This window comes from Cimex lectularius, unplaced genomic scaffold (genome assembly GCF_000648675.2).
Source record: "Cimex lectularius strain Harlan isolate CLEC.00 unplaced genomic scaffold, Clec_2.1 scaffold81, whole genome shotgun sequence".
Taxonomy (NCBI): Eukaryota; Metazoa; Arthropoda; class Insecta; order Hemiptera; family Cimicidae; genus Cimex; species Cimex lectularius.
The window spans coordinates 1,217,443-1,237,207 of NW_019392692.1; the positions used below are offsets into that span (position 1 = coordinate 1,217,443).

Sequence of the window (19,765 nt, forward strand, 5' to 3'; positions counted from 1 at the left end):
ATTGATAAATAGCTGTTGTGTACATCCTAAAACTGCATTCTTCATAATTTCAAATATTTCGAAGGTTTTGCTGGACATGTTTTGATACAACTAAACGCCGAAATTTTGAGAAATTGTGCTCTGCTTGACTTCAAATGGCGTCTGGAGGAACAGGAATATTGACGACTATCGATAAATGATTATCACACATTTCGATTAAATTCCAGATGCCAAGTTCGATTAAATTTACGAGAAAGATAAGAACATTTATCACGTATTTCTATGGCAATAAAGCCATTTCGGGTCAGAATTGAGATGAGTCTACCAGAACCTTCTTCTCAAAGGTAAAAACGAGAGAAAACTATACCGTCAAAAGCTGGGGTTTATTTTATTAACGACTGAAAAATACCACTTGTTAAGCAGATAATAAGGCATGAAAATAAAATAGTTCAATTATAACGACTACCTTATGGACTGTATGGTTGGGGAAGAAATTCCCTCGGTATGATTCACGAAAACACCATTTTCATTTTTTCTGTAAAATTGTGAGATTTTGCTGCCGTCAGCAAGAGTATGGACCTGATAACTATGACCATTCCTGCACACTACGAATACCTCGTTTCTTCATAAACTTTGAAAAGAAATACTTTCCTTAAAGAATAACGAAGATATCAAAATTAAAAAAAAAATACAAACACACCTGAGGTTCTGACATAAAAACATATTTTTGAAGGCTATAAACGGAGAAGTCTACCTCATTCAGACGAAAATTCAGAGTTTCTTGATGATGACATGCCAGAATTAATATTAAATAACATCATACACAACAAACCTCAACTCCATACATAAAAGTATAAAAGATGACACCAAAAGTAAAACTTTCTTGATATAATCTTTACATACATTATACAATCACCTCCAGTACGATATATATACAGAAAAGTTGACAAGTTGACCCACATTTACCGTATCTAAATAGATGGCGACCAAACAAAACAAAAAGGTTCGAAAAAAAAGTGCAAAACATGATGTAGCACTGAGCAGCATGAACCTAGTTAACCAAATACAAACACAAAAACAAAACGAAGATTCAAAAATAAACATTAAAAGGGCCACTTTCACAAATCCTAACCCCCAAAAAATAGATAAGACACATGAGTCGTAAAAAATAACTTCAATCTATTTAACAAATAAATTCAGGTTTTTAGTTGAGATAAAAAAGTCAATGGCACGAGCGGGATTCGAACCCACGATCTTCGGCTAGATACGCCGCTGCTCGACCACTTGAGCTATCGTGAACTCGATCCACTCGGACATCAACTTCCTATCGCAACCCCACCTTATGAGTTTCCCCTCCTTTTTCAAATGTCGTGTAATCGGTTTGGATTCTCGACGACAATTGAAATGGCCACGAAGAGCTTTAGTGAAGTATACTTCATTTAAATTCATTAAATCCACTAATTTCGTGGTCCGCTTGACAAATTAATATCTTTCAATTAATTAAGGTTTTTAGTTGAGATAAAAAAAGTCAATGGCACGAGTGGGATTCGAATGAAAAATGGCAAAAAGGAGGGAAATTCAAAAGGTGTGGTTGAGATGGGAAGTTGGTGTCAGACTGGATCGAGGTCATGATAGCACAAGTGGTAGAGCAGCGGCGTATCTAGCCGAAGATCGTGGGTTCGAATCCCGTTGGTGCCAACGACTTTTTCATCTCAACTAAAAACCTTAATTAATTGTAATATACTAATTGGTCAAGCGAAGCACGAAATTAGTGAATTTAACTATATAACAAATGTTGCATAAAACTTCACTAAGACAAAAAGCAATTGATCAGCTCTTCTGAGACAAAACATCGACAAGACAAAGCCACTAGATAAAAATACAAATTGCGATTGCGGAGAAAAATACGTTAGACAAATAGAAAAATAAAAGATAGATACAAAAAATATATAAGCTTATTTACGGGCTACGGCGGAAAATTATAACCATATAACACTCAAAAACAACAGGCAAAGCTTACAATTCACTCCATGGCGTACAAATGGTGAAAAATGGATATACAAGAAAACCATGAAACGTGCAAACAACTTACACACATTATTTACACCATTTAAAACAGGAGACAAATTAAAAGAAAAATAAACCGACGGATGATTAACGAGAAAACCCAAAAACCTAGACTTAATCCGTCTAAGACGCCTACACACGAAGATAAACCACGATATTTTTAAATTTCAAGACGGATTTAAAGAGGATCTGCCTAAACAATAAATCAAACATGCCTATCATTGGGCATGGAAAAAAGCATAAACGCATTTGTCAGGCCCAAATAGCTAAGATAGGCAGAGCTAAATTGTAGGAAATGAGTCATGGCTGACCTCAAGAATAAATCTCACAATAAACATCTAGAATATACACTCCCCTTAAAATGATAACAGATTTCGATAATTTACAACGGAGTTTGTTATATGTAAAAAGAAACTGCTATATCTCACCTTGTTGTTGAGCAACGGCGAATGGTTCAGGTGGACGGGTGGTTCTTGGATTATCCTTGGTGATTTATCCTCGAGCTCTTTAACCGGCATCGACTCCAATATGTCATCGGAGTAGCGCCCCTTCTGAAACAGAAGAAAAATACGTTTACACCTAGCATACAGCTGGACGGTCACCGGATACCTGTACGGCCCAGCAAAGGCAGGCCGCAGGGCAGATCCCGGCCTCTTTCTTCGCCCTCTGACCCTTTCTGACTTTGTTCGGTTCGCCGTACATGTAGTTGGAGAACCTCCGGCGAGAATGACGGACTATCGAGACCCAATCGATCATATTTCATGATTTTTGGACAGACCTTGTAAAATTTATGGCCTACGGAAGACTGATGTCTTTTTTTAATGTTATGTTCAATTGTTTTTATTGAAGTTTCAAAGTCGGTTAGGTTTAAATATAAAACTTAGTTTTTAAAATATTGACTGATCAGAAGAATTACTTGACAGAAAATGGATTCTAACTCCCAATTGAACAATTTTTTTTTTTTTTTGGCAAAGAAAAGGGAGATAAAATCAATACATTGGTTTAGCCTGAACTTTATGATATTTGTTTTTCTAACTGCGAAAATAAATTTTGTATTAGTTAATTTTAATTTTTATCTGATTGCATATATAATCAGAGTTGAAGTTTTCTTTTTTGTTTTGAGTGGATATTTTATATTTCAGCCGTCGATTTTGATTTTAAAATGATTTTATATTTAAACGTAAGAAAATATATATTACTCTTATATAATTCCTTTATTAATTGAATAGTTTTTGATGTTAGAAGATGAGATAAGTTAGAGAAAAATTTCAAAAAGTTTACAAAAAGGTGTCGGAATCAAACAATCCGTGATAACATTTTATGGCCGCACATGTGGTCCCATATCGCAGGAAGATTTACCGACGCAGTCTTGCCAAATTACTATCGGTTTATTTTTAGTCGAAAAGTTCTACATTACTTTTATCCCGAGCATCGCTATGTTGAAAACCGTGATCACAACAACAACAAAAATTATTTTACTGTCTGACTTAAATATATTTAACCAAAAATAAAGACGGAGTGTAGCAATTTCCCGGACGGATAGGTGCAGAACTAGAGTTCAGCGGGGCGTGCTTTACAGGCCTGAGAGCAGAAGATGGGCGATCGACTGGAACAATCTGCCAGTCCACTGCAGTGATATTTCATGCTGAAAAATGGCACGGAACCGCTGTTAATAAACTGAAATTTCTCAATTGATTAGTTAAAATATAAATAAATAATTCATAACAGTAGGAAGACTCCTTGGAAAAAAGGTTCTTTGTTCAACATCCGCAGCAGAAATTTTGTAAAGGTATTTTTATATATGATACACGTTCTTAAGGATAATCACAATATTGGCCAAAACATTATAACTACAAAAAGTTTACTAAATAATATAATACAAATAAATTAACAGCAAAACACGTACGAGTAATTGTCCTGAAGAGTAAAATCAGATTTTTAAAAATATTGAATAATTAATTAAAAGAGGGAAATTAAAAAGCTAAATTAAGTATTACGTTAAATACTTTATATTGTTACATTTATTTTGATATTTTGGATTAAATACATCAGCTTTGCTTGTGATCTTTAATATAGAGGGGGAGAAAGAATATAAAACAAACTTTTTCCGCAAAGCTTTTGTAATTGACGATTTGTTTTATTAAGTAATTGAAATATGTAACTGAAAAGGTTTTAATTAAAAAATTAATATCAAACACTTCTTAATTTTGTCTTTATACTCAAGCCTATAAGGCGATTTTTTTAACTTTACAAACAAAACACTTTAACTTTTACAATAAAGCTTTAAGCCAACTTGGACCACTTAAACCAGGAAAACAGAGTTACTGATACATACCGTGTGTGAGTGTACATCTAAATTGAAGGTACTTCCTGTTCAACATACAAAAATATTCGCTTTCCTAAATACACACATGGAAAACAGGTGAGTTTCTTTCACCAAACGATTCGAGATAATCTTTTAAATTTGGGTTTAAAGGGAAATTACAAAAACAAAAATTCAAAATTTAACCAGTAACACTGACACATATATTAAATTTTATAAACACGTGAGTAAATTTGAAGCACACAGGGGACTGAAGATAACTGAGAGGGGCTTGTGTAGCCATGGGTACGAGAGCCCCCACCATTTTCCTTCTTGTGAGATGGAAAGGGTGCTCACACATTATTTTTTATCGGCAGGTGTGTCAAAACGAAAATTCACTTAATAATAGGACAGTGGTTTTCATGTAATACTTTAATTATTTCTTTGTGTTAATGTATTGACCTCAGACGAATAGTTTTAAAACTATTCATATCAGTTGATATCGTTGTATTAGTCTTTTCCAACAATGATACTCTCGTTCAAGACACCCAAGGAGTTCGATGGAGGCCAAATCCATCCAGACTGCCCTGGGATCAAGTTACTCGGCTTTTAGGGATTTTTCGAAACGTGCCGAAATCCTAAACTTTGAATTGGATTCGAGCCAATGAAAGGTAAAATTAATCCGACGCTTTGGTGTGACGTTTTTGAAAGGCTTTATATACTTAGCGTCAGTGTTTTCGGAATGTTTCATTATAAAATATTAACCCCTTCAAACATAATTTTTATGGAAAAATTAAATAAGGAGAATAATAGAAATGAAATTTTTAACAAAACTACAAAACTCGTCCGATACAATTTGCCTCTAAATAAAAACGTTTATTATTTCCTTATTCAACATTATTTCGTAACAAGATTTATCGAAGCATATAAGTAAAGAAGGCTTTATGTTTCAGGAACTAAAGTAGTCAAAATGTAAACACATTTACTTATAACATCAGACTAGTCCAAGTGAATGAATTTATTAGCGCGACTATGTAGTGTTCGAAGGCTGATGGTGAATATCAGTGTCCCATCTACCATCAATTATATGATAGTGTCAAGGGTTATGGAAAGATATCAAGTACTCCACCACCCTAACTGAGTGAATGGTATATATTATTTACGAAAAATTGTATTTAAGGATTTATTTAGAAATCGTGAAATGCGGTCTGGTGTGATGTAGGTTTCAGAAAAACATTTTCTTTATCGTGCCAACGTTTCGATCTTTATTGAGATCATCTTCAGGGCTCAAAGTGTTTGTCNCAATTACACAGAAGACAAACACTTTGATCCCTGAAGATGATCTCAATAAAGATCGAAACGTTGGCACGATAAAGAAAATGTTTTTCTGAAACCTACATCACACCGGACCGCATCTCACGATTTCTAAATAAATATCGATTAACGGTCACTAATCACCACACAAATATATTTAAGAGTGAATTGGTTTGAACTGATTGCGTTGGGGGCTGGATAAGACGTCTGATATTGGAAAGGGTGCTCACACATTATTTTTTATCGGCAGGTGTTTCAAAACGAAAATTCACTTAATAATAGGAGAGTGGTTTTCATGTAATATCGGATCTGTCTCTAGACTGCCAACATCCTAGGTGGATCTCGAAGGCTGCCGGTAATTTATGATAATTGCATAAAAAATGGAATTTCCAGCCGACTGCGAGAAGTGATAGGTTCAACACTGTACACGGATGTATGTATGCACATTTATGTGCAGACTTGGGCTTATATAAATCGATACCCTTGTTGGTACATATTACATTTTTTTTGGTATCCCTTTACGCGCGGCACACGGTTGAGTGCATGATGTTAACCCACCCCCTCGGTAGGGGCAGAAGTCAGCATGTCTGATTAGTTTGTGGATTTGCGGGCTTCTACACCGAACCTCACGGAATAAGCAGATTTTCCGTGAGCGGAGGTGAGTCGCTCCTAACTTCAGAATATAAACGTTTGATAAGGCCAATGTGCAAGGTGCGCACCACTCACCTCAATGACATTGCGACCCCAGTGGGAAACATAATATGTTCCCTTCCATCTTTCAGCTTCCCATCCTTGGAAAAGTATTCGAGAAATTTTTCTCATCAAAGTGCAAACCATATTCCTGATCACCAGTTCGGCTTTCGTTACTAACAATCCGCCATACACTAAACCCATCGCGTTGTAGATACCGCTACCACTCTTAAGTTGAAGCAGTACAGCGCGGGTCATCTTGGACCCAAGCATGTGACTGGGTTCGCCGCAATGGTTACATTCATATAGCCAAGGTTTTACTACATCTACTATTTTTCCAATCGAAGTATAACCCTAGGAAGTATACACTATACACTGCTGACCTTCCGTATTTATAACCTCAACCTTTGTATTCATGAAACAGTATCTTCACTCCTAACCCTGATCCTTCCATAGTCTCCCGCTCTCTCCAGCAACATTCCACTGCCTGGTGAAGCCGTGTCTTCGCACTGGGAGAATCAAGGACAATCATATAACAAATCCCACCATATAATTTTCTTTTTAAACAATAAAATCCCTTCTAGGTTTCCTCAAAAATAATATTATACCATCGACTCACCACGTACGTTAGTTAAAATTGCACCGTTAAAAGGTCAAACTGGAACAAACCCACATGACTGAGATGTGCTAATTGTAAAAAGATATACAAAATTATCGAAATTACGCTCCAGAACAAGAAAAGACAGTACCATATCGCATTCAGTCATTTCAATCCAAATTCCTCCGTATTTTAAGGCTATGAGGTCCGTACTGTTTATATAATTATATTTTGATTTTTGTTACTTATCATTCTTATCTCCTTTTTTAACCAAATTTAGAGCAATCGCCTATTATCGTAACGATTATGCTATTATTCATGCAATCTACGATTTTCTAAGCGGCAAAATGGGATAAGGTGAGTTGTTTTCAAAACAAATTTATTTTACAGGTAAGAAAGCTGCTCTAATTCACTTGCTACCAACGAAACAAATGCTAATACATGTAGGATTATTTTCGAGATGTCTAAAACGCCAAATTGCGTTTATAAGTAAATTTTCCTTCACGACTTAATCAATTATGCCAAGTCTGTCAGGCCTAAAGACTTACTGGAATATGCACTTACCTCATTTTGCCTAAATTGAACTTATTGAACTTATAACTTGTTTTGCCATGAAGGCACAAGTGTTTTAATCAAAATTAATAATAAAACTAATTATGAAAATTCAAAGTTGAAATTTTGTATGAAATCAGATAATTAATTCAATTTAATAGTTGAACTTTTATTTTATTTAGTAGGATACAAAAAAATGGTTTAAAGTTGAAATTGAAAATTTGATAAATGACGTTACATTGCATTATTGAGTCCGGTGGGTAGAAAGAGTGGATCGCAGTGGGTGACGACCTTGTTATATCACCTAAATTTAGATTTTCCACCTTGTACCTGTAAAGAGGTGTGATTTTTGAAGGGTGGAATGACAGGCGTACCGTCTAAATGCGTCCATCCTTCGTTGCCGGTCAAAAATAGTATCCGTTAGAACTCGCCGATGCAATAAAAAAACAAAAGAAAACACGAGAGAATCGATTTTGTTTCGCCCCATTGTTTACAACAGAAGGCTGAACACGCCAACCAAATCGGTTAATCAAGTAAAATACCGATTAACAAGGATTAAGAGAACTTTTCACTGTGCCTTGTTAGAACGATTTGAACGACATCGGGTTTGAAATAAAAGGATTTAAATCAACATTAAAACTCCCTTTTGTAAACGTTTTTTATTTAAAAAAAAACATAAATTAGCCTTAGATCTTAGTTGTACAATTATCCCTGGGATATCTATCCGAACTATTTTTTCAGATAGATATCCCAGGGATGATTGTACAACTAAAATCTAAATGTGTGGTGATTAATGACCGTTAATCGATAATTATTCAGAAATCGTGAGATGCGGTCTGGTGTGATGTAGGTTTCAGAAAAACATTTTCTTTATCGTGTCAACGTTTCGATCTTTATTGAGATCATCTTCAGAGCCTGGGATTTACAGACATTGTTTATATATAACAATTACATTTTGGATGTGGAAAAGTGAATTTATACTACGCAAAATATATTTTTTATATATTCAATCAAAGTATTTCTAGTTAGTAGTAGTTTAGAATCACCATAGTAAGTTTTTTCAACTTTGAAAAAAAGATATTTTCCAATGTTCTCGCTCCTAAAAAGCTTATTTCACGAACTTTAATATGTATAAACTATACCGTCCATCAAAAAATCAACTTTGGAAATGCATATTTTCTCAGCTTTGTAAGTCACAGACCTGGGGTTTACAAACATTGTTTACATTTAACAATAACATAATACTTTGACTGAATATAAAAAATATATTTTGCATTGTATAAATTCACTTTTCCACATCCTAAATGTATTTGTTAAACGTAAACAATGTTTGTAAATCCCAGGCTCTGAAGATGATCTCAATAAAGATCGAAACGTTGACATGATAAAGAAAATGTTTTTCTGAAACCTATCACACCAGACCGCATCTCACGATTTCTGAAGAACTAAAATCTAAAGCTAATTTATCAATATTTTTAAATGTGTTTGTTTCCCTAGGGTATACGCTAAACAGTTAAAAATACAGCTTTGAAAATCGCAGACTTGAGAGGATATAGAAATCATATTAGACAGTTTACATAAGAGAGGGTGAGGTATTAACACATTTTGTTAAATAAATTACTGGCACGAAGAAAACATTGAGATCAACGAAAGTTGAACAAAAAAATTTTAAGATATTAATGGGAAATCTTAATTGTAAAGTCAATACTGAAGAATAAATCCACCCTAATAAAAAAAGTGAAATTTGCATTATTCCATTATTCCTTTCCTGCGCTACCATAAAATCTTCAAGTATTCAGTTTAATGGAAATTATCCAATTAATGGAATAAAAACCAATCGAATAGATGGGTAGGGGAATTGGAAGCTCACTCGTTCTAGTGTTCATTTTGGACTGATCGACACTGATTAATTTACGGGGCCCGTCTGTTCTCGCTGGAACCATTAAATTGATCAATGCGACATGAGGTCAACGTGTGTTCATTCACTTACAGATCAACCAACGCCGCCAACTTTACTCCGGTTTACATTGTAGGCACTCCGGGTCAGAACTGTTTCATGTCCAATTAATGAAGTTAGATACTCGGGCTATCGACAGCAAGGCCATTTCTGCCCAAAGAATACAGTTTTCACCCTGAACAACAAAACTTCCATCTAATATCATTAACGATCGATAAGGTAGTTAATATTCTGCCCTACACTATGAATTCAAGACAATAAATCATAAATAATTTCAGACAAAAGTCCTTTAATTAAGCAAAAAAGAACATTTCTTCCAAAAATCGAAATTGGATACCCAAAGACTACCAAGCTAGAGCATAATCCTGTGGGTGGCAATACTGCTCTCATTCTATAAGGAACCAATGAATCTATCGGACTAGCCTGAGAATAGAGAACCAATAAATTATAGATACCGATCAGTTAAAATTTCATCCATTTGTAGATCAACCAGCACCAGCTGTAATCAGGTGTTGTCGTCAGTCAAGTCCGACTTAGGTCTTTTCCTACACATCAAAGTTAGGCTTCTGGGGTTATTGAAAACTGGGCCATTTTTGCCATCAATGCATGCAGGTTTTAACCTAACTACACCCTTCATTCAAGTATGACGATGAGGTATTTGATAGTCCAACATATGTACAAACTACTATCAAATCTAATTGTGGGTCAAAGGGTAGTCAATGTTTCGCTATTTGCCCTCTCGCACTGCACATTTTATTCAATACATACATCATAATTAATTTAACATTAAAAGCTATAAAACATAGAAGAGCATCCCTATTTCCTCCAAAAATCGTAACAGGAAATCTAAAGACAATACTAAGCTCAGATACGGTTTTCGTTCGAATGGCCCAGAAATGCCTGTCACTAGCACACGCTCATTCATTATTTGTGCGTAATATCACTGATATGTGATAAAAAAATATTTAGTACTAAAGTTTCCAGAAACGCTACTAATACTTCGTCAATGCTTCCACCTTCCAAATTGTCAACAGCTCAACTACGCTGGAGCTCCACCCGGTCACTAAAAAATAGATTATTATCATTTGATTGTCAATAAAAACACTTATTTATTCCGCCACCTCAGACTTTACACATTGACGCAATATTTCATATTGATAACGTGAGGTTAAGGATATAAGCAGGGAGAGGCAAGAGGCTTGGCTTTGTCCTTAGTAGCCTGGTCCTTTCTGTTTAATTTAGCGGTGTATTTAGGCTACGAAAATTCTTATACTCTTTGGAGTTGTTAACTACCAGACAATTATAGATCAACAATCTTTATTGAAACAGTTGGAAATGATTGTTTTTTGTTTTTGTTTTTTTTTTACTTTTCACAATTAGACTATGAAATTGTAAGCGTAAGTGAGTAAATAGTACTTATTAGGCTCTTAAGTCTTATGGAGGGGGAAACTTATTGTTGACTTATTTTCATCAATATTGACTTCTGAGCCACTTCATTTTCAATCAACGTTTTGATCTACACTCAACGCTTGTCCAACCAGACAACTTGACACTTGTCAACCATATAAGACAACTTGTCCGTGTCGGTTTTGAATCCATGATTAATCTGCATGGTAATATTTAAATCAACCTTATATTTAACCCATTTACGTTTAGTGGTCAATTGACCAAGTTACTTCTTTCAATTAATTAAAAGTGTCACGAGCGGGATTCGAACCCACGACCTTCGGCTAAATACGCCGCTGCTCTACCACTTGACTTCGATCCTCTCGGACACCACTCCATCTCAACCTAAACCTTTCGAATTTTCCCTCCATTTTGCCATTTTTCAAATGTCGTGTAATCAGGATTCGATTCTCAACGATTTATGAAGTGGTCATGTGAAGCTGTTAGTGAAGTTATACTTCTTTTACTTATTAAAGATTAATCCATTTACGTTTTAGTGGTCAATTGACCAAGTTACTTATTTCAATTAATTATTCTTTTTATGTAAGGCCTTGGCAAGGTCTTATAAAATAAACAGTTGACATATTGGAAAATGGCGCTAAGACTTGGCAACTCGCACCCTATATAGAACCAAGGAATTCAGTTTCGGAGGCCATATCGTTGGCACAAATGTAACTATCAATGTGTCAAGATCAAATGGCCTATTGTAAGTAGGGTGGTTTTGGACTGGTTCAGATTCTCTAAGAGGTACATGTGATACACAATAAAGTAATTAGATTAAAGGAATAACAAGCTTTAATATGGGAGGCTAGTAAGAAAGTAACTAAACCGGGCTGTGATGAACTAGGTGATTTTGTGAAAATATTAGGGGAAACATATAGGTAACACAAAATACAATGAGGGTCACACATAATTAATGATAATGTTGATGTTTTGAATATATTATAACAAAATGTACGCACATACGCTGACCATAAAACTTAAATGTATAAATTACAATTTATAGACTTTATCGTCCTCTAAGAAGGAGGTAAATCAGTATAAACACCACCCTTTCCACCCCTACCGGCATTATGTATGCTAGTGGCAAACAGTGATTTTCGGGGAAATGACCGCATTGGCGCCAACGATTCTTCGACAAAAAGGGGGGCGACTGGCCTGGATGTACCTGGAATCAATACGATGACGTCACAGGAACGCTGAGGCACCTACCGGGTGGCCGAGAAAGCTGGTTTTAGTTCGCAGGTCCTTCGGGGAGATCGCAGGACAAGACCCGAATGCGGAGGACGTACCATACATCCAATTGGATTGCCGCCAAAACCGGAGCCCAATTGGAAATAATTACATTCTGGTACTGCAAACTTTGCACCTTTCGACGTCGTGCACCCTCAGGAATCAGAAACCGACTTCCTAACGGCCTTTTGGCAACGACGAGCACATAACACCAATTCTCCAGACGTTGTCATGCCCCAATGAAGATTAAAATTTGAAACTCGGCTGCGGACAAGTTTTTTTTAAGCGTACCGGACCTTAACCTTGCAGCTTGACGGCCCACAGAAGGGATAACAATTGATCATCCAATATCCTCGATTGCTTTCCATTTAAAAAAAAAGAACAACCGCCAGATTGCGCAATTGAATTATTTAATGATCACTAAACGACCCTCTCTGAATCATGTCAAGACAGAAACCTCCTGACCTTTCTAAAATTCTAAAATCTATTTTTTGATACATCCTTTCAACTTACATAACAAATCAATAAAAAACAAGAAAAGACGTAAAAAATTCCTTCCAAAAGAACAGGAGATGTAAAAAGCCTACGGTCGGTTCAGAGCGGTGAAGGGTAGGACTTATGTAACCGTCTCATCTCATATAGAATGTCGTCTTTGCATCTTTGCATATATAGGATTTATGAATGAAATTTTGTTCAGGTGCTCCGGATCAACCAGAACAGCCTCTATTTTCCTTGCCTTATCCATTTGGATATGATGTTATTCCGAACAGCGCGATTTATTAACTCAAACGCTTCGCATCCACCTATGCGATATTTAATAAACAAAAGTCCTATTAAAAAGGTCTTTAAGAAAATAAAAAAATATAGATTTTTTTATTATTTAGTTTAATGAGACCACTATGTTCGAGCGTCCTTCGACCCCGTTGAAACTCTTATCGTTGACCTAAATAAAGTACATTATCGACCTGACGCCAAATGAAGCTGAGTCTGTGGGTCGAAATTAATTCGAAAAAGTTAATAGAATCGATTTAGCCCGAGAGAATTAATTACCTCCCAATAAAAACACCAAAATGAAAGTTTACTCTTGTGATCTCCTCATATTCAATAAGATAAGTTTGGATGAAAAAAATGAATGCAATCCAAGTATTGATGAATTAAAATAATAAGCCCTGGCGGCAGATACCATTTGATCCATTGCTACCTTTAAAATAAAACTACATTCACGAACTACTCAAAGTCCCCTCAGAAGTAAAAAATAGAAAACAAAAAAATTTATACATTTTCGACTTTATTAACTCACACCAAAAGGTACCCATTTCCAACAGAAGTCAAAAAATATTTTACAACGCATATCTTTATAAAGCTGCATATATTTCTTTCCGAGTCCTTCATGATATTCCCATCAAGTTGGAGATGTACGGTGTAAGAGGTTAAGTAGTAAAACGGTTTGGCTCATTATTCCGGGGAAGACAGTATACTATGGATATCGAAAATGGCCAATGGCTACGGGCGGTCGGTCCCCATAAAGAAAGATAACGTGGGAGTGCCTCACGGGAGCATACTAATCCCACTATTGTTTCCAACCTACGTTAACGACCTGCCCTCCTACCCTAGTGCTCGTGATTGCTCAATAACGAACTTCAAACTTCGAAGTACGAGTTCAGTGGTTAGATATTAACAAGCTTCACTTGAATCGTTCTAAATCATCATATCTTGCACAGAACTCGTCGCAACTTCTTTGTTTAATGTTTCGGGTAGGCAAATAGATATTGTTCCACAAGGGTTTTGGGTATCGAACTTTAGTATAGCTTTATGATTGTCACGTTTCCGGGTCCGTAACGGACCTGCGAGTTTTGTAACTTTAAAACCAGTTGTACACCAGTATCAACTGGAAACAGCATATTATGTCTTCACATTTCAGAAATGGCAGAGGATTCTGGATCAATTGTGTTGGCCTGCATCATAAAGTTTTCTTGCTTCTAAAGAAAGCATTGACAGATACTCGGGCTGGTAAATAGAGACGTTCAAAGAGAATGTTTAAACAGCTCAATGTAATTACAGATCCTGCATGATATATCCTACAAGAAACTGCCGTGATGTCAGGACTGCAGCACCAGGCCAAGGACTTCACTTACTGAACCCTAAAATTGCAAAGCTGAACAGAAAAGAGTACTGCTGATTAATCAAAACGTGGCTCAATCTATGTATTTTACATGCATATGCACAAAAACGCCTACAGACTGCGACAAATATAATTATTGACGAGTACATGATAATTATAATTACAACTATTGCATCCGTATCAAAGCTAATAGACTGTCGACTACTCTGTCGAAGATAATTAATTAATTTAATAATTACTAGACTGGAAAACCGATTGACAGTGCTCATTTAATTATAAACACCGTCTTGTTCATCTAGTCTGTTCACTTTCCCTCTAACCTTGGGACGTAGTTTGTCGTTAAAGTTTAAATGTTTTGTACAACGTACAAAACTGTTCGAAGTAAGTTTACTTTCCGTGGGTAATTAAATTGTTATAATATTAACATTACACAGTTCCGCAAAGATAAGACTAATATATAATTGTATAATAATTTAAACAGGATTAAATGCGAAGAAGTTTCTAGCTTTCTGGGACTCGTAAACTTTTTTTAAAGTTAAGCTTTGTTTTACTTACCAAATGTTAGTTTCTTATAATGGAATTGTCCTCAAAAGAATTAGAAAATGTAAAATAAAAAGAAAGGATGAAAATTGGATAACATTCAATTTCATGAAACGATTTCCAACAATGCACTTGTAAACTTATCATTGGCATATAAAAATCAATTATTCATTATTAATTACAAACAAGAGTTTCCGAAACTTTATTACGTTTTTTATTACAAAGCAGACAACGAATACTTGACTTTTACTTATGACTAATAACACGACTAATGTACGAATTTTCACGAAAAAAAAACTTTACAACATAAATCAAGTCCTCCATATCAGTACCTTTTTTTAAAACAAATAGGGTCTGATGATTCTGATTACATGAAAAGGCTGATGAATCATTTTAAAGCAAGTTTAAATAAATAATCTACTACTTATTGGCCTTTCTACTTATAACTGAAAAATTTTAAAAATAAATAAATTTTTATTTATTACGAACTAAAGGTCACGGAACTTTATATATTCTGAGGATTCGAAGCAAAAGAACGAAAGCATGGCTTATATTTATCTAAGTTCGATAAGAGGAACGAACAAGAAATCTTTGAGAACAAAACCACTATGCCACATAAATCAAGTCTACTCCCCTTCATACTTGCGTATGAAATAAAAATATAATCTGATAGCTCTTCAAAGCAGACGTGAAGGAACCATGACTCGTCATAACAAGCCCGTGTACTGAAAACCGATATGCCAGTGAATTTAATTATTTATCACGTGCTAATTGCTTTTAAAGGGAGTGTTTAAAAAATATTCAGAAATGTCGAAACAAGTTTAGATGAGTAAAAAAGATGAAAATGTTTGTCAAAGCGGGATAAAATTAAATTTAATCAAAACATTTTCATCAAGGCATTTTGAAGCAGATAATCTAGCAGGTGTGCTTTTTTGCTTAGCTTCTTTTACATTAAAACTTAACATAGCTTTTTTACATTTAAAAAAAAAAATTAAATACGGACGAGGCCCTCATAAAACCTAATAGAAAACCTACGCATAATCTACATGAATGCAGACGTGAACAAACAAATCAGATTGAAAAATAATAATGTAATCAGAAAAGAAGAAACAGCATCGAGAAATGAAATCAAAAAGGTAGTCAAAGCTGGACAAATTATATTTCATCCAATCATTTACAGGCAAGTTTAAATAGGTATGTAGCAACTGTGCTTTTTTGCCTTATATTTTTCATTAAAAAAGAAATCTTTTAAGTTTTATTAACCACGAACGAGAACTAATCAAAACATATTCATAAAGCAACAAATAGTCTACGTGAAAATATTTAGCACATTTATTAGATGAAAATCTAGAAATGTAGTTCACGCATTAACTTTTGTACAGATAATCTTTCACTTGCGAATGATTTAAATCTCGGTATTGGCATGATGAACCATAATTAAGGTCATTAATGGTCATTAAATCATCAGAGCTCTCTTAAAAATATCTATAAGTTGGCCTATTTAATTTAAAACCGTCTATTAAAAATTTAATTAATTAAATTCGTAGACATTTAATTAGAATTTTTTTCCCTGATGATTACGTAAAAAGTTGGTCGAAAGCTTGGCAGTAACAATTGTACTTGATTTTCATCAAGACCGTACCGAGATCCAGATCATTCGAGAGTAACGTGATATTTTTTTAACAATTTAAACAGAAATCTTACAATTATGCCTTTTTATTTAAATTAATTAAGGTTTTTAGTTGAAATGAAAAAAAGTTAATGGCACGAACGGGATTCGAACCCACGATCTTCGGCTAGATACGCCGCTGCTCTACCACTTGAGCTATCGTGACCTCGATCCACTCGGACATCAACTTCCTATCTCAACCCCACCTCATGAGTTTTCCCTTCTTCTTGCCATTTTTCAAATGTCGTGTAATCGGATTGGATTCTCGACGACAAATGAAATGGCCATGGAGAGCTTTAGTGAAGTGTACTTCATTTAATTCATTAAATTCACTAATTTCGTGGTCCGCTTGACCAATTAGTACATTACAATTAATTAAGGTTTTTAGTCGAGATGAAAAAAAGGAGGGAAAACTCATAAGGTGGGGTTGAGATAGGAAGTTGATGTCCGAGTGGATCGAGGTCACGATAGCTCAAGTGGTAGAGCAGCGACTTATCTAGGCGAAGATCGTGGGTTCGAATCCCGCTCGTGCCATTGACTTTTTTATCTAAACTAAAAATCTTAATTAATTGTAATATATTAATTGGTCAAGCGGACCACGAAATTAGTGAATTTTTATTTAAAGTTGGCGTTAGCAAAATCAATTAATCACCGAAAAATCAGAACGCCTACCTGGACACGCTAGGAACTTTAGCAGATAAATATGAAAAATAGAATGTTTCGAAATGTCGAAATTATTGGACATATAAGACATCTAACATGATACAACAATATCCTTAAATATCTACAGTCATTTAAATGGTCTTAAATAGCTAATTAACAATTTTCAACAGACATTTCTTTTTCTCCAGGGTGATGAACGTGAATTTTTGGCATTAACGAATTGCCGAACTTCTGAGCAACAAAAACAGCGAGACCAAAATAAATAATCTGTAACAATTTAACCAAACAAAATTGCATAATTAAATGTTCTCATATATTTTTTTATATATGCTTAACCACTCAATGAAAATGTTCCAAAAATGCAACCTGGATTATAAAAATTTCTTAAGCTTTTCCAACTATTTTTTTATTACCTAACTTATACGTAACCTATACCTAAAACATAAAAATAAAATTTAAAAATGATAGAAAAAGCTTACGAAGTTTTGATAATCCAGATGAGAAATACCCAACAAAAAGAGAAGCAGAAAATAACTAATTAAACCCGCCTACAAACTTTCGATCGCATGTATTCGAACGCAAAAGCTCAATAAAACATGTAACACGATACTAAGGTTGCAATAATATCGCATTAATCTATTTTAGAACGGTACTACGATTTTTTTATTTCGATCGAAGAATCATGATACTGACTGAGTAGGCACCGTATTTCATTCATTGTACATAGTCCTGCCATAAGTTCGGTTACAAGAAAAATGGCCATTAGGGAATAGAGAAACTTGATAATTTGAAAAAGAAATTTATTTTAAAAAATCCATTATTTTTTAAGATTGAAATAAAATAATATTACTCGAAATGACCACCTTTTGCCTTCACACAAGCTTTTAGTCTTCAGGGCCAATCATCTATGGCAGTACGCAACACGTCTTGAGGAAATTTCTCAACTGCTTTTAGCAGAGCGGACTTGATGCTCTCTAAATTGGCGTGTTTCCTGTGGCAAGCCATAAGCTCAAGATGGGACCACACCTTGTAGTCCAGAGGATTCAAATCCCCACTTGGTGTGGTGGGGAGTTTGCTACGATGGCACCACAAAACTCCATTTTTGTGAGCAAGGAGTCAAAACAAGGGCGAAAAATTACCAAGAAGACATCCTTGAGAAAGTAGTAAAGCCCTTAAGTACTACTCTTTTTTCCGGAACTCATTGGGTCTTCCAACAGGACTCAGCTCCTGCGCACAAGGCCCGAACAACTCAGCAGTGGATGGAGGAGAATGTTCCGGAATTCATTAAGGCTTCAGATTGGCCCTCGGGAAGCCCACATTTGAATCCTCTGGACCACAAGGTGTGGTCCCATCTTGAGATTATGGCTTGCCACAGGAAACACGCCAATTTAGGGAGCCTCAAGTCCGCTCTGCTAAAAGCAGTTGAGAAATTTCCTCAAGACGTGTTGCGTACTGCCATAGATGATTGGCCCTGAAGACTAAAAGCTTGTGTGAAGGCAAAAGGTGGTCATTTCGAGTAATATTATTTTATTTCAATATTAAAAAATATTGGATTTTTTTAAAATAAATTTCTTTTTCGAATTATCAAGTTTCTCTATTCCCTTTTTCTTGTAACAGAACATATGGCAGGACTAGGTATATAACTATTTCACATATATAATTAAATAAATATGAAAATAGAACATCCATGTGTGATTACAGTAATTACTAAACCGACGCCGACCGGCATTAATCCCTCATTAAATTATAACATTATATACACTACAATATATCTGAAAAAATATTTTAGGTAAACATACTTTCTATTTTCAAGAGGATCATCTCACAAGCAGTTTTTACTTTTCCTATTCATCGCTGAATTTAACGTAAACTTTTACTGGGGTTGCTATGGAAACAACGAAGTATTACAAAACGTACTTAGATAAGTACTGAGCAATAACGTCATGGCAATATATTTTTTGTTCTTATCCTTTTTATACCTTTCTACCCAAATATATTTTTTTCCTTATTATTTTTATTATGGTTTCTACATTTTTTCTATTTTAGAAAAGAATACAAATAGCTGTGCTAAAAGTTAATTTTGCTGCCCGAGATTCATGGTTTTTAATTTTGTATTAGATTCCTTCTCATTTGAAAATGGGAAGAAGGTTGCAATTATTCAAATGCAATATGCTCGCTGGAGGTAGAGTAAATACTATATTATTAACTTTTAGATTAGCTCTTTTTTTAATAGTAGAGCTTCGGTTCTTTTCAAATTGGTAGTTTTTGTTAAACTTCACCGGCTTCACAAATTATCACCGTAATCACAACCTACAATATTCTACCATTTAATATATATGGTCCTTTGGAAAACGACTTTTGTTGAAAAAATATTTTCCTTTTGTCCCACTTGTACAAAAACAGGTGACAAAGTTAAAGAACTATATTTTTCTGGTAGCATAGAGCCGTGGTGCTCCAGGCATTTGTCACTTTCTGTAACAGGCCGTACATTATTTCGAAGGAGAACGGTTTCACATTTTCACCCACTAAAATATATCAAATGTTCTTAAAACAAAAAAATAACCACAGGTGAGTTGAAAAAAATAAACAACTTATACATTTTTTAAATGTGTTTTATTTTTTAAATCGGTAGA

General features: G+C 34.9%; 1 protein-coding gene across 12 annotated transcripts in view; it reads right to left on the reverse strand.

Annotated features, from left to right (window-relative positions):
* LOC106674408 (disks large 1 tumor suppressor protein) overlaps positions 1–19,765 on the reverse strand; it is a 565,060-nt gene that overhangs the window by 193,910 nt on the left and 351,385 nt on the right. For 11 of the 12 annotated variants that reach the window (XM_024225925.1, XM_024225931.1, XM_024225933.1 and 8 more), the window contains one exon: positions 2,475–2,597. In XM_024225925.1, coding sequence (XP_024081693.1) covers positions 2,475–2,597 — 123 coding nt within the window. Of the gene's footprint in view, positions 1–2,474; positions 2,598–2,655; positions 2,875–19,765 lie in introns of those variants that run through there. The other variant, XM_024225934.1, reaches the window with a different exon arrangement.